At 41.4% G+C, this 14,638-nt stretch overlaps 4 protein-coding genes across 12 annotated transcripts in view; 2 read left to right on the top strand and 2 right to left on the bottom strand.

The window, feature by feature from the left end:
- The window catches only part of raskol, a 41,864-nt gene extending 38,505 nt beyond the window's left edge, over positions 1-3,359 (bottom strand). For all 5 annotated transcript variants that reach the window (NM_133012.5, NM_001201734.3, NM_001298457.1 and 2 more), the window contains exon 1: positions 2,384-3,359. In NM_133012.5, coding sequence (NP_573240.1) covers positions 2,384-2,462 — 79 coding nt within the window. In that variant the 5' untranslated portion in view covers positions 2,463-3,359. The remainder of the gene's footprint in view (positions 1-2,383) is intronic.
- A 490-nt stretch (positions 3,360-3,849) lies between these two features.
- CG8173 (uncharacterized protein) lies at positions 3,850-6,102 on the top strand. The gene is made up of 3 exons (NM_133011.3): positions 3,850-4,321; positions 4,856-5,214; positions 5,291-6,102. Exons 1-3 carry the CDS (start codon positions 4,062-4,064, stop codon positions 5,866-5,868), a joined length of 1,197 nt encoding a protein of 398 aa, NP_573239.1. The 5' UTR covers positions 3,850-4,061; the 3' UTR covers positions 5,869-6,102.
- Positions 6,103-6,406: 304 nt separating this feature from the next.
- par-6 lies at positions 6,407-10,151 on the bottom strand. 2 transcript variants are annotated; one of them, NM_133010.5, is made up of 3 exons: positions 9,778-10,151; positions 8,903-9,131; positions 6,407-8,835 (listed from the first exon to the last, which is right to left on the bottom strand). In NM_133010.5, the coding sequence occupies exons 1-3, from the start codon at positions 9,850-9,852 to the stop codon at positions 8,084-8,086; spliced, it is 1,056 nt and encodes a 351-aa protein (NP_573238.1). In that variant the 5' UTR covers positions 9,853-10,151; the 3' UTR covers positions 6,407-8,083. The 2 variants fall into 2 exon arrangements, with proteins under 2 accessions (NP_573238.1, NP_728094.1); NM_167575.2 differs by having other exon boundaries at positions 6,875-8,835.
- Positions 10,152-10,478: 327 nt separating this feature from the next.
- Positions 10,479-14,586, top strand: CG8188 (uncharacterized protein). Of its 4 annotated transcripts, none has more exons than NM_133009.3 (3): positions 10,479-11,302; positions 11,727-12,197; positions 12,338-13,731. In NM_133009.3, the coding sequence occupies exons 1-3, from the start codon at positions 11,294-11,296 to the stop codon at positions 12,485-12,487; spliced, it is 630 nt and encodes a 209-aa protein (NP_573237.2). In that variant the 5' UTR covers positions 10,479-11,293; the 3' UTR covers positions 12,488-13,731. The 4 variants fall into 4 exon arrangements, with proteins under 4 accessions (NP_573237.2, NP_001285384.1, NP_001285383.1 ...); NM_001298455.1 differs by having other exon boundaries at positions 10,726-11,302; positions 12,338-14,586; NM_001298454.1 differs by having other exon boundaries at positions 10,726-11,302.
- Positions 14,587-14,638: the final 52 nt, after the last annotated feature.

Here is a 14,638-nt window from a genome sequence, read left to right as displayed (position 1 = left end):
AATAAAATTACAGCAGAGCACTGAACGAAAAAGATGGCAAAGTGTCCAATGATTTGATTAACAGATGTCGTGCGTTTTTTCTCTCTGTGCATGTGTTTCAGTGCCTGTGCGCTTGTTTGTTAACCGAGTTTTGTAGGTGGGCTTCAAAACCGATTGCAAGAAAACAACAAACGTAAGAGAGACGTGGACAAAGACGAAGCCAAATGGCAAGGCAAAAGGTTACCATAGAATGCCATCAATGACCTTGACACACCAACCCGCACGCACACACGCACACACACACAAGCACACACGCACGCACATTCGTGTTCACCTGGAAATAAACACACCTTCCTTCCGCTGCGGGCAAATAACCGTAACAGAAAGGTAAGAAAAAAAAATAAAATGGAAAAATAAAGCAAATGAGGCAAGCGAACGAAATCCGAAAACGGCAATAAGAGAAGTTGCCTTCAAGGCGAAGGTAGCCTTTTTTACTGTTTGCTGCCACTTATCGCGATCGTTTGATTGTGTGTGTGTGTGTGTGGCTGTCTGCTATTACCAATTTCTGCTGTACGTGTTCCCCCAATGGCCCATGCTAATCCAAATGCACATGGGCATATCGGTCACAGGCGACAAAAACATTTACTATTTGCCGTGGTGAAACCCTTTTACCAGTTATAGATTTAATTTATATCTGTTTTGAGACAATAGCTTTTAAACTGCTTTTATTAACTAGCTTTAAATACTTTTATTCAATACTGCATTAATTAATTTGAAAAACTTCTGCATGAAACCCCTTATACAAAGTATTATTTACTGCAATATGTTTTCCGGAATAAATAGAAATAAGTGGTGATTTACAAATTTGTTTAAATATGCGGAGCTTGTTAGTTTATGAATACATTTTAATAGATTGGTTATAGTTTTTATATGTATTATTTCTAAGAAGTTGTGCTAAGAGATTGACTCTAGTTGTACGTTTATCCTCTATTACTTTTAGCTCTCCAAAAGCAGTATGCATATATATGTACATAATACAAACGATCTTGGGGTTCCGTCCAAAGATTTCCACTTCACCTTCGACACTTTGGTCGCCTGAACATTCGATGGGAGGAGAGACCCTGCGCAGGGGCTTTGTTGTCTATTCGCCTGGGTATTTGCAGTGTACTTGTGTGTGTGTGTGTGTTTTCACCTTTTTCCGAGGGACGTACGAGCAACCCCTCGCTGAAACAACACCAACAACTAAGGCAGCGACAACCTGCGACAGGTAAAATGTGAGATAACGGGGAAAAACGCTAGTCCACAAACATGAACCTGCCCGAAAAATGTGGAAAGGTATTTTTTCCCAGGCCAAGGAATTTGCACAGGTGACACGAAGACACTTAACTCGAGAGAGCTCATCCCACAGCCCACACCAAACCAAACATTATACATCCGCATCCACATCCGCAACTGCTTCCACATCCGCATCCGCCGGTAGGGCACTTTTCCATCCGAATTTCCCCTCTCCACGGCAAAACCCACATATGAACCTGCCACATTAAAAAGCCAACTTATGAACACTGGCTCACCATTTTTATGCACTTTTAAAAAGGTGTTAAATGTATAGCCAAGTGATAAACAATTCGAGTTGGTCACTGGGTTTGACTTTCGTGTGTTGGCATACTCCAGAAGCATAGTTTCCCATTGAAAATTTGCTATGCTCAATTGAATGCTTCCTTAGTAATGGTTACCATTAAAACGTATATTCATACCAGACATTGTAGCTCTTTAGCCAACTTCAATCTGAGCCGCATTCATTAGCAGCAGTACACATAAAGATTGTATCTAGTAAATTGTATTTAATGGTACCTAATAGTAAATTAGATTAGATCTATTTGTTTACTTTGAGTTGCGGTTCTAATCGCAACATTTGTTTTCCGACGGTGGGCACTTTTGGGTACCATTATTTGTCTTCAATTGTTTCCCTTATCTCCTGGTACTATTAACTTTTAAAGTAATCTTAGTTTTGAGTTTGTAATTAAAAATCCAGGGGATAGTTATAGAAAACTATGTTTATGTAGCTATTCCTTATTTAGACAGGGCTTCAATAGGATCAATTGGATGAATTAACCAATCATTTAGTTTAAGGGTATGACAATATCTTAATCTTTAAGGTTTAAGAGAAAGAGATAATCGTACATTGAAAACCATTAGGTTCGATAAAAGGGACCAGATTACAGCATCCCCGCTAACTAACTTTATGGTTCATTAAACTTTAGTTTCATTAAGTTCATTTAAGTTCATTATTATTGAATGAGGTTACACTACAACCCTATATTTCACTTATAAAACATAAATTAGAGAGATATTCACTATGAAGTCTATGATGTTATATGTATGTACATATGTAACTCCCACTCACCGCAGACATCCAGCCATCCTTCGATTCTGCTGGGGTAGGAAATCGTTGAGGACCGGCTTAAATACGTTCGACGTCCCATTTTGTGGGGGTGGTAATTTTGTGGATTTGGTTTGGGTGGATGCTGTGTTCTCACTCTCTCGGCTTTTCTCTCGCGCGCTCTCTGTCGAGCGCTCTTCTCCCCTTTTTGGCTCTCGCACTTATCGTTTAGCTTATCGACTCGGCTCGTTGAGTTGTTGTTGTTGGTGCTGCTGCTTAATTTGAATATTGATTTTGTTTGTTCTTGCTGTTGTTGTTGTTGTTATGGTTTTTATTGCACTTGTGCCTTATGGCGATTTTGGGGGTTATTGTAAAACAAAAGATTAAAGCAAGATTTGTGGCAATTTCAAGAGCAGGTTGCCGCCGCCTTTGTTGTAGTTATTGTTATTATTTGATTTTTAACGATTTCGTTTCCAATTCCACTCTTTGTTTTAATCACCATATTTCCTCTCTCGCTACACCTGATTTTCGATGTTTTTGGCGTTTTTCGCTGTTTTTTCGCCGTAACAGCTGAGTGGCATTTTTGCGGCTCCTCTTTTCGTTTATATTTTCGGTTTCTTCTTTAGTTATTCATGTTTTTTGTTGTTGTTAACACCAGAAACCAGTAAAGAAACTTTATTTTGCACCTTACATACGCGTGTGTGTGTGCGTGCGCGTATATTTAATTCTGGTGTTTTGTATTATTTTTAAATCACGAACTCCGCCAAGCATGTGTATATTTCGGTTTTTTTATGTTTGTGTGCGTGTGTGCCCGATCCAGAATATTAACGGAGTTGTTGTTGCTGTCGCTTTGTGTTTTTTGGATGTGACACCCTCCCACACCGCACGCGAAAAAATAAAACAAAAAATTTTAAAAAACCCGCGGTCTGGATTTTCACACACGTCCGCTTTCGAATCGCCGCGCTTGTGTGCGATTCCACTGGTGTTTCTCCACAGACTGCCGCCTCTCTGCACTCCTCTTCTTTATCGCATCTCTGCTTTGGCACGGCTTTCGCGCCAATTGTTGGTGTGAAAATAATACCAACGAAATGCGGTACTTCTGTGTCGGTTGCTGTCTGGGTAACACGCACCTGTATGGGTTCGCGTCTTGGCTAAGTGTCATATATTTAATTTAAAGCTTAACGGTACAAAACGACCGGTATTAACATGGAAAATAGTGTTGCTAACTTTTATATATTAAAAACGGATATTTGTTGGCCTTGTATTAGGTACTCCATCCAATTTCGTTGCCAACATTATGGAACTGGATTCTATTTCTTATAATTCGTAGTTAATTGGAATTTATAAGGAGCAATTTGAATGCCAACGACTAAATATTTAGTACTGCACGCCGGTCCACTATTCAGTGTGACCAGTCGCACAGCGCCCTAGAACAGCAGGCGTGTGTTTTGTTTTTCAGTTACTTCAGACGGAAGTTTATAAGCTATTACTTAGTAGAGTTTGAGTGCTCTACAAGGCAGTAACAAGAACATTGCGCTTAGCATCTATTTTGCGATTAATTCCAGTCAAAAGAGACGCCACGGTCACTCTATCGCCTAGGACCAAACACAACACCAACACTGTTGCATTCCATTTACAGTTTAAACGGTGTTTTGTGCGCGTCGCTTTAATTTTGGTTTAATTGAATTTTACTATTGCTGCGATGGACACGCCACGCCGCAAGCTAAGAAATTTGCACCTGGAGAATGTCCAGAACAGCAGCACTCCCATCAACGTGCCGCCATCGCCGATGATGAAGACCCTGGGCCACGGCACTGGGATCCGGGTCTACCGCTTGGACCGCTCGCCTCGTCTCGGCGAAATCCGCTCGCCCTGGGCCGTCAAGCGGATCACGCAGAACATGCGGGTCAAGAAGGATACACTCTTCAACGAGCGAATTGTTCACGAGGCCGATATCCTGCGGTAGGCTCATCCAAATCCAGAAGCCCAATCAAATTGGCAGTATGTGTCGGTGTCCTGCGTGTGGGTGCATGTGTTTGTGCGTGTGCGGATGCTGAATGTGCGTGTGTGCTAGGGTGATCCGATATGTGGGTCAGCAATTCATTAGGGTGGCCCACAGCTGAGCAGCTGCAGTCCATGCTCGCTAAAATACCCCATTGTAATCTAGGCTCACTTCGAATTGAATAGATCATCCTTAAATTCCAGCTTAAAATGTTATTTTGCATATATCCCATCTTTTAAACAAAAGAATCTTTATTAGATTACAAAAATTATAGCATTACCAAACAAAATATTCCAAGTAAGATCCTAAGTCATCGCACTTCAGCCGGGAAACTCAATACTAGTAAATAAAGCTATTATTAGATGTACATAGTTTTTGCTTCCAATGCATCGAGTTACCTACAGGTGACTGCGTAAAATGTGCATTTTTTATACACACTACGCAGGATTGCTGTAATAATTGCCCCCTATAAACAGCACCTTTTGACTTTACAGCAAACTGAAGCATCCAAACATCGTGGGATTCCGTGGCGTTATCACCAATGACGAGGGCATCAACACACTGGCACTTGAAATGTGCACCACTTCACTGGGCTCCATACTCGAGGAGCGACACGACGAGGATCTGGGCCCGTTGCCGGCCAAACATACCTATAAGATGATCATGGACGTGGCCCAGGCACTAGACTTTCTTCACAACGAAGCTCACCTCATGCACGGCGACCTTAAGTCCTTTAATGTCCTGGTCAAAGGCGAGTTTGAGATTTGTAAGCTGTGCGATTTTGGAGTCTCTCTTCCGCTGGACGAGCAGGGCGAGGTTAATTTCCTAAAGAATCCCGGACTGCGCTATGTGGGTGAGTTTACTGACCCCATATGATATAAATAATTTCACATTCAGTCAAATTAACCACTTATGTCTTAATATTTTAGGAACTAACCTCTGGTGCGCACCGGAGGTCATAGACGAAGTGGATGTTATTGACAGCAAGGCAGACATATTCAGCTTTGGCCTGGTTATCTACGAAACCCTTGCTTTGGTGCCTCCACATACCTTGGAGCTTGATGCAGCACTGGGAGAGGATATGGACAGTTCGCACGATTTACCCACCGACACGGACAAGCTGCAGTGCAAACAGTTGGACTTCTCCAGCGATGAAAACAAGAACGGACTACCTTCTGCAATGGAAGAACACACAGACAACGATATGAGTCAAGATTATGACGAGGAGGATGATGAGGAGGAGAAGGAAGAGGAGGAGGAAGACGATGAAGAAGATGATGACACGAAGGAGAACGATATCTCTTACTTTACACTGAATAACCTTCATTCCGCCTATGGTACACGACCACCATTGCCAGTGGCCTTTCAACTTAGCGACGATTACAACTGCGTCGTGGAGCTGTTTTATCTGTGCACAAATGCTCTCAGCGAGGATCGTCCAGCGGCCAAGACCATTTGGCAGTGCCTGGAGAACAATGGCGCAAATGTTGCGACAGAAAGCGATTAGACTGATAATCATTCTCAGCCTCCGAACTCCACAATCTTCCTCTTGAATATAATTTGATTAGATGACTCATTTTTGTTTTGAATGTACAATTAATTAGCTATAATTTTTACCCTGTAAGAACAAACCAATTACGGTTAAAGCCCCAAAACGCGAATGCACACTTAAGCAAATTGTACATATTCAGCAAGCAAAAGAGTGGTCGAATAAATCGAATCCCCAAATGGAACAAAAACTATATCGTTAACTGGTTTTTTAATTCGCAGTCTTCAAAAGGGTATATGTAAGATCTTTTTTGATTAAGGCCCGGCTAATGTATTTAAATTGATTTTTGTAAGCTAAAAATAAGTGAAAGCAATTCAGTTGAATTGAAAAGTATTGCTTACAGAGGGAAACAATTTTTTCGTTTATAAATGCAGGAACCGAATATCATTTTTAACTTTTTTGTATACTTTAACGCCTCGAATTGGTTGTGATATAAACAATAAACTTACATTGTTTTGCTATAGCCTCCCAGGAAAAAACCAATTACACACCAGATCGGTTACAAGTTCTCTTAGGTTTATTAAAAAATAATAATACATACATCAAAATATAAGGTTTTCTTTCGTGATTTGCTTTTCGGTCTTTTCAGTTGCTTAGCGGGAATACACATTAGCTTTTGTATATATATATATATACATGCGTTTGCTTGGAAATCGGGATATTCTGGCGACTTTTGTTCGATGTAAGTTCAGATTTCTCGATAATGCAAGGGTATATGTGAAATGGGTATATGAGGGGAGTGGTTGGGCGGCGATACGCATTTAGTTATAGTTTCAGATTCGCTGCTGTCTATCCTAGATCTTGCTATCTACCCAGGGTACACGTTCGTATGGGGTTAGTTATGCCCGTTGCGACCCATAAATATTAATATTGTTAACTTCAAGTCGAGCAGATCGCATTGCATCCCATCTGCCGTGAGTGGCGTTTTCTCAATTTTACTAAAGCGAATACACAGACTTCAATTCAATTGTGTGTACAGGGGTACGTACATAACATAGATTGTATTCGTTTATATATTCTCTTGTATATATATAAAAAGTATCGAATTGCTCTCTTGAAGGCGAAGGCGCTGTTGGTGTTTCGTTTGTATCTTAACGTTTTGTTAACTTTATCTCCTCGTTTTTCTATCCTTTCTCCATAACTCTAAGTGATGACAATGACAACAAAGAACTTGGACGAGTATTGGACACAATGACGAAAAAACAAAAGTTAAAAATTACAAATGGTTTTTAAAATAAACAGATATAATGAGTAATGCCGAAAAAATAAGAAATTGAGCTAAACAAAACATAGCAGATATACGCAAAATGATCGGCTCAAATTAAAAACAAGGCTTACAAATCAGGAAATATAATTTTGTTAGGCTTTTCCGACTTGTCACAGTACATAAAATGGAATGTTTTTTTTTTTTATAAATTATTCGTGCTCGTATATGTGATTTTGTTACAATTATTGCCGTTTCAAATGGTTAAGTTAAATAAATTGATCTGCCTTCAGCATTTGATGCCCTCTCTCTATTTCACTCTCTCCTCTAGCTGTCTCACTCTAGTCTAATACAACAAGCAAGAATAATAACAAGACGTAAATCTTACAAATTTAAATACACATATATATATATGCCAGGAAAAAAGATAAAAACAAGAGACTGCATTCAAAAACGTGCAAATGAATAGGTGTGTTTTCTTTGACTTTGAGTGTTTCGTGGAATGTATGGAGGAAAGTCGTATGATGATTACACATGTATATACAATCGTGTTTTATATATTGCTCACCTACAATCGGACTGGAAATTTTGCAGAACGTTAAATTTGAATGGCCAGGATTAACAAGAAATGAATGGGATATGGCCGATATGTTGTTTACTCAATCAATCAGGCTTTCAGGCTAATACCAATAGATTTTATAAGGTGACTTTTCAAATCATGGCTGGTTGAGCTATGACAGTCGCTTTAGTAAGTGAGCGATATACAAGCGATCAGTGTACATGTGAATAAGTTGGCCTAACTTGTATAACTTTAAATAATTGACTCGAGTTTAACGAACTTATTCGATCTTAAGGAAAGTTAAGTCTGATAAACTGAAAATCCTCTGCACTTCTCAGCGATGAATTCGCGTTTTCCGTTGCTTAAGTTCTGGCTGCGTCTGCTGGAGGTGCTGTATCGCCGGGTTAATCCTACAAATGCAGCACTCCATCCTTGACATCGCTGGCCATTATCGTGGACGCATTGGAGGCTGCCTGCTGGTGGTGCGACGAGGGTGATGAGGATAATGGCGGCTGATGGTTGTGATTGCCGGCTGACGTGGACGTTGGACTCTCGTCGAGGGTGACGCCCGTTAAGTCCACAATATCGTCCTGATCGTCGTGCTCGATCTCGTCGGAGGTGTTTGTATTATTAGTGTGATGTGACCCACTGGACAGCTGGCTGTTCCTTGAAAAGGATCCGCGATGTGTGGACGTCAGTGTGCGCTGATTGGCCGGCTTCACGGTGATTATCAGATTGGAGCTGTTGGCCACCATCATGTCGGTGACTTGATCCAGAGTCTTGCCAGCCACTTCGATGCCATTTACCTCGATCACCTCATCGTTGACGGCCAGCAGGCCAGTACTTTCGGCCAGACCGCCCGGAACCAAACGGGATATAAAAATGCCCGGCTGCTTCTCTAGCCCACTGGCCGTCACCCTGACAGAGGTGCCATCCCGTATGTAGAATCCCAGGGGCTTATCGCTGCCGTGCTTCAGTAGCCGCACTCTTCTATGCGTTTCCGGCACTATATCCACATCTATAATGGCCGAGACTTGACGGAAATCGTGCGGTATGGATATCGATGGCGCCTTTGTCTTCACTGGCGTATGGCCCATCAGTATGCTGCCGATGAGGTTTCTCGGTTTCATCGTTCCAAAGCCAGAGTACTCATTAAGATCATCTATAGAGTGAACGAAAAGATTGTGGTTGAGTGGCTCGTATTGTATCTTATGCATACCCATACTCACCCTTTCGCTGCACAATGACCCGTAAAAGTGGACGTGCTGTTTTCAGGGCCCGGCCGAAGTTATCGTCGTTGTTAATCGGCAACAGATCATTGTCCCGCGGATCGATGTAGAGTATGAGAAACTGGATGTTGGTCAGCTTGTGCAGCTGCTCAATGAGGGATGCGAATTTGTCGAAGCTCTGCTCCGCCTCATTTCGCTTGAAGCTCCACCTCCGAAACTCTGCATCGAACTAAAGGATACGTATTGATTAGTAAAGGGGCTGAATCTTTTGAAACCCGTATAGTTTGTTCATCAGCATCACCTGTTGATTCAATTGTATGCAGACATTTTACTAATTTAATGGGACCTTCACTGAATTGCAGTACATCTACTGCCTTATAGCTATTACTGGAGTTTATCTTGAAGAATTGTACCTTGACTAATTAATAACTGAAGTTTCCTTCTCTGTAAAATTACAGAAAATGAACGAAACAGGGTAGTTTTTGAGTAAGGCGCAACAGATTGGTTTTCAGGCAAAGAGCCCAAGCAATAAAGGGTGTTGCAACAATCCATATCAGAGCTCAGGAATTCCGACAAGTAAGATGCATTCGCAAGGGCAAATTGTCACTTTTGGGGTGCTTCTAAGATGGAAACCAGTTGCTCCTCACACCTCGCACTCCAAGCATTAATCCCTGCTCTGGCCGCTTTGACACAATCGAGCTCAACAGATAGGAGTTCCCAAATTGGTAGACACATTGCTCCTCAGACTAAAGACCCCCTTTCCACGCACAGAACTCCAATTTAAGCTATTAATCCCATTCCTGAGCGCATGAATCAGCAGCTCAGCGCCGCAGAAAGGGGCGTGGAATCCGGGGGCCACGAAAGTTAGGACTCACCTTCGATTTCACCTCGATTAGATTCGTGTCACTGGCCGCCGTTGCGGACGTTGTGTTTATCTTGTTCTTCGACATTTTCTCCGATCCGCCCGATCAAGAGTGCACTGACAGTTTTCCTCTCCGTTCCTCACACACAACACAAAACACGGCAGTTGAGTTCCGCAGATTCTGATCTGATCTTCAGGATCGAAATCGAACCGATACGCCCGATGCGAACCGAAACCGAACCAAAGTGCAGCGTACCGATGGCGGGGAGCGACGATAGTGGGGGGCCGCCAATAAATTAGAGTTAGAAATCTAAATTAAAACTAATTAAATAAAAAAAATGGATGGATGAACCTATCGGGCACTATCGTACTTCGATATTGGTAGGCACTATCGGTTATCGGATGGTAATAGATCCAGAGTGACCGTGGGGAATGCAAAACCAAAATATACCATTTCAGTTTTCTAAAATACCACAAATATGCTATAAGCAATAGATTTAAACAACAATGAAAGTATCTAAAAAGACTTAGAAATAATAATAATTTGTTTTCAATATAGCTAGCAAAGGTTTTGAATTTATCACAACAATAAGTTTTTTTTTTTAATAACGGTATGTTCTTTGTTTGTTTTTAAATATTTCCCAGAGTAACTTAGGCATGAACCGATGTTGTGCATATATCGATATATCGATAGAGTCTGAGCAGCCATGTTGCTGCGTTAGTGTAGAGACAGTTTGTTTGTGTGGGCTGGGTGGATCTTCAGATGCGCTACATTTGCAAAGTGGCTGCTGTTTGCACGAAAAAAGAGGCTTAACTGTTACAAGACAAGAATTAGCTATATTTAAATGCTCAGTTTTAATCAAAGACGTTTTTTAAATAAATAAATAAAAACCCGCTTTTAAATCGAAGGCAGGCAAGACGCCAGCACGAATATGCCCCAATTGTAGCGCAGCGCCAGCGACGAGGGTTACTGTAAAATGAAACTGTTTTTGTGTGTTGTTGTCGAGCGTGAAGTGTCCAATTAGACAACTGAATTTGTTTAGATGTGAACGCCAGAGTCGAGATAGGTCACACAGCAGCTACGACAAAGTTGAGCGAATCGATTTCAAAACAAAAGCAACCAACGAAACAAAATTTTAAGTCGCTAGAAAAACTAAAAATCAAGATTTTCGAGAGGAGGTGCTATACCAAATACATATATATATATAGTCTTTAAACGAGTGCGTGTGAAAACATAAACCCAAACAACAGACAAGGAGACTAGCGGGGCCAAAGGAAGCATAAGGAGTCTACACGCAAAGGAATAGTTAAAGCCAGCCCACAACGCACATATTCATATATTTTGGGACCACTTTTCCAAGGCAGCTGGGAAAAGGCGGTGAAATTGCGACTATCCGAGAGCCGAAGAGCTCAGCTGCAGGAATAAGCTGACGAAACTGAAACCTTGAGACAGCGATTCGCACGCACACCAGCGCAGGCCCGCATCAACACAGACACACACACGCACAGCAGCAGGAAATTCAGACATCATGAGTTCGGTAGGATGAGCATGTTCCTCACATAATTGTTAGCATTCTAATAATAATAATACGAAACGATTCTTAAGAAGTTGTATCCGTGATTGTAAAGAATCCTATCCAACAGATGCTTCTTAATCTTATGAATGGTTTAGTAGTGAGAGCTTAAAATCGCGTCCTTACAAATACTTTCCAGCATACTAAGAGTATGAATTTCATTAATAAATACCCTGTTTGTGGAGACATGTGATTTTGTTAGTTAAGTTTGTATGTAATAATCCTTGCCTACAAGTACTGTACTGTACTTGCCATCCATTTTTAAAGTTCGTATGTTCCAATAAGTACAATTCCAACTAGAAATAATGACTCAACCCTGTCATTAAAATCAATTTTTGTATATATAAACTTTTGCCATTCCATACTAATGCCATTCCCCCATTTGCAGCAATACTCGAATGTGGAGAACCTGTCGCCGCAGACGATAAGGCAGGTGATGAGGGAGCTGCAGGAGATGGAAACCACGCCACCGGAAGGCATCAAGGTGCTAATCAATGAGAGCGATGTGACGGATATTCAGGCATTGATCGATGGACCTGCTGGCACTCCGTACGCCGCTGGAATTTTCCGCGTCAAACTGACGCTGAACAAGGACTTCCCGCTGACGCCACCCAAGGCGTACTTCCTCACCAAGATCTTTCATCCGAATGTGGCCGCCAACGGGGAGATCTGTGTGAACACACTAAAGAAGGACTGGAAGCCGGATCTGGGCATCAAGCACATTCTGCTCACCATCAAATGCCTGCTTATTGTCCCGAATCCGGAATCGGCGCTGAACGAGGAGGCCGGCAAGATGCTGTTGGAACGATACGATGACTACTCACAGAGGGCGCGCATGATGACAGAGATCCATGCCCAGGTAAATTAGGGGTTTTCCCTTCTGTTATGATTGTGTATCATTGGAATACTAGCATAAGGTGTTGAATGATCCCAATATGATATTGTTTATCACGCTGCTTTACACACTTAGCTCATACATATGTATATCTTTTATTTTAGCCTGCCAAATGCGGTGTAGGCGCTGTTGGCGATGCCAAAGACGATGGTGGACCCTCGACGAAGAAGCATGCGGGCCTGGACAAGAAGCTGCAGGACAAGAAGAAGGAGAAGTTGCTCAAGGAGAAGAAACGCATGCTGAAGAGATTATGAGAGGCATAAGGCGGAGTTCCATGGACTAGCTAATCAACCAGGAGCAGTAAGTAGTAAGCAGTAGCAGAACACGTCGGATACGTATGAATGGATAGATGTTAAAGAATGGATGAGTGCGAGCGTAAACCCTACAAACAGGTGAAAGGCGACAGGATCAAAGCTAGCAAGGTCGAATCAAAGGAGGAGGCGCGCTATGAAATTTTACACTGATCTGATAAAAAACAAAACAGACAAAAAAACAAGTAAATTGAGCTACTGAAATTACGAAGTAACCGATGAAACCCGAACCCTGGAGGCCAATATCGGAACGGAACGGAAGTTAAAGCTGCAACAATTTCGGTAAAACGAGAGAGATAAAGAACCACTCCAAAGAACAGTGCATCCAGTTACCATATACGATTATTTTAACCAACATTTTTGGTGGCACGCCGCTTTCAACTGAGCCTAGAATATAGAAAACAAAAACCAACATAAAGCAACCAAGAGAAATGGGGATTGCAACCATCACCCAATTAATTTATGTAGTTCTCTTTTCTTAACGCTCATGGGCTATCCTAGCATAATTTATGTAATTAGATTAAACAAAACAAGGATAACATTATCGCCTCATACATGCCACCTCTTAAACACCCAGAACTCTCTAGAAAGCATCACCTTACACATACCTTAATGAGCACTATAATCGCTCATTTGGGGTGAGTCCGCGTATTGGACCCCCGTTCATAAACATAAACTTACCCCTTAGATTTCTTTTTTTTTTTTGTGTGTTTTTAAAATTGTATTCGCTTAGTTCATAAATAAATAAAATTTCGATTCGTTACATTCAATTGTCCTGCTTAGGCATAAGATACACAAAGGACACACACACCACCCATGCATCCAACCCACACAAATCACGAAAAATACATAAAATTATTAAAGAAATACTGTAAAAGATTGATTGCACATTCTGTAGAGATTTAGTTTTAAGTGCTTCCAAATTGTCAAACCCTCGACGCGAATCGGATCGGAATGGAATGGCCTGGAGCGGATTGGAAAGCAATGGCACGGTGATAAGTGCATGGGATATCCGTATCCTCGTCCTTTCGCTTGCTATGTCGCCGGTATTCTACACGCCCGCTGCTCTCTCGCTCTCTCTCCCTCCTTTCGTTCGAACATCCTTTTGAAGCTCACACAACAAACACACACAAAACGAGGGCAAAGAGTAAAAAGCAATAAAAAAGAATAAAATTCCAGAAAATTACAAAAAATTCAGATACTTGTGCGTAGAGGGAGTTTGAAAAGGTGTTTTTGAAATTGGTTTTAGGTAAGTAATATACATATGTATGTATGTATGTAGTTTTAAAGTAAAAAACTACACTTTACATGCATTTCATTAGAATTCGAATATTCAATACAGATCATTCAATTTTTACCGTGCACAGTAGTTTAGTTTTCCAGATCACGTCGCGCGTGCCAATAACAATAACATTTCCTAGTTCCGCTTCGTTCCATACAATTCCACTCAACCTCCCCCCATCCCTTACAGTTTATTTATTTATTTTGCCCACTGTCCACCGGAAGAGTTTATTTGTGTTTTGGGGAGTTTCTCGATTCCCGCGATTCTGCGAAATATCATGAGACACTCGCAAAACTAACACCGATAAACTAACATTCTCATTTGAGAGTAGGTGTGTGCGGCTCTGCCCCTCTCGCTCCCACCGCCTCTAGCTGGCTTTGTCTAACCGCCAACGCTTTCGAGACGGGCCAACATTCCAATCCGATCGGATCGGATCGGGTCTAACCTTCAGTCAACTTGTCGCTCGAACCAAATATTGTCGCACAGCAGAGAGTCAGAATCTCGCAGGGACGGCGAATCAGAAATACCCTTTAATGAGTAGTTGGCTGCTCGCACGTGCAAGGATCCATAAATTAAAAAAATATACTTCAGGGTTTGAATATACATTTTTAGGATATTTTTGTGTTTAAGAAACGGACAAACATTAAACATTCATATACATTTTTTAACTTTAAACATTTAATGGTTTTCTTTAAACCTTAAACAAATTACAAGTAAATTCCAATAAACAAGTTACCAATCTTAAAAACGATTAGATTCTTTGGTTCAATAAACAAAACTGATCGCAAAGCGGCTTGTCCTGCTCCGAAGTT

The sequence above is a fragment of the Drosophila melanogaster genome, chromosome X (assembly GCF_000001215.4).
Source record: "Drosophila melanogaster chromosome X".
Classification (NCBI taxonomy): domain Eukaryota; kingdom Metazoa; phylum Arthropoda; class Insecta; order Diptera; family Drosophilidae; genus Drosophila; species Drosophila melanogaster.
Note: the sequence above shows the minus strand (reverse complement) of the source record. Positions and strands in the feature narration are given on the sequence as shown.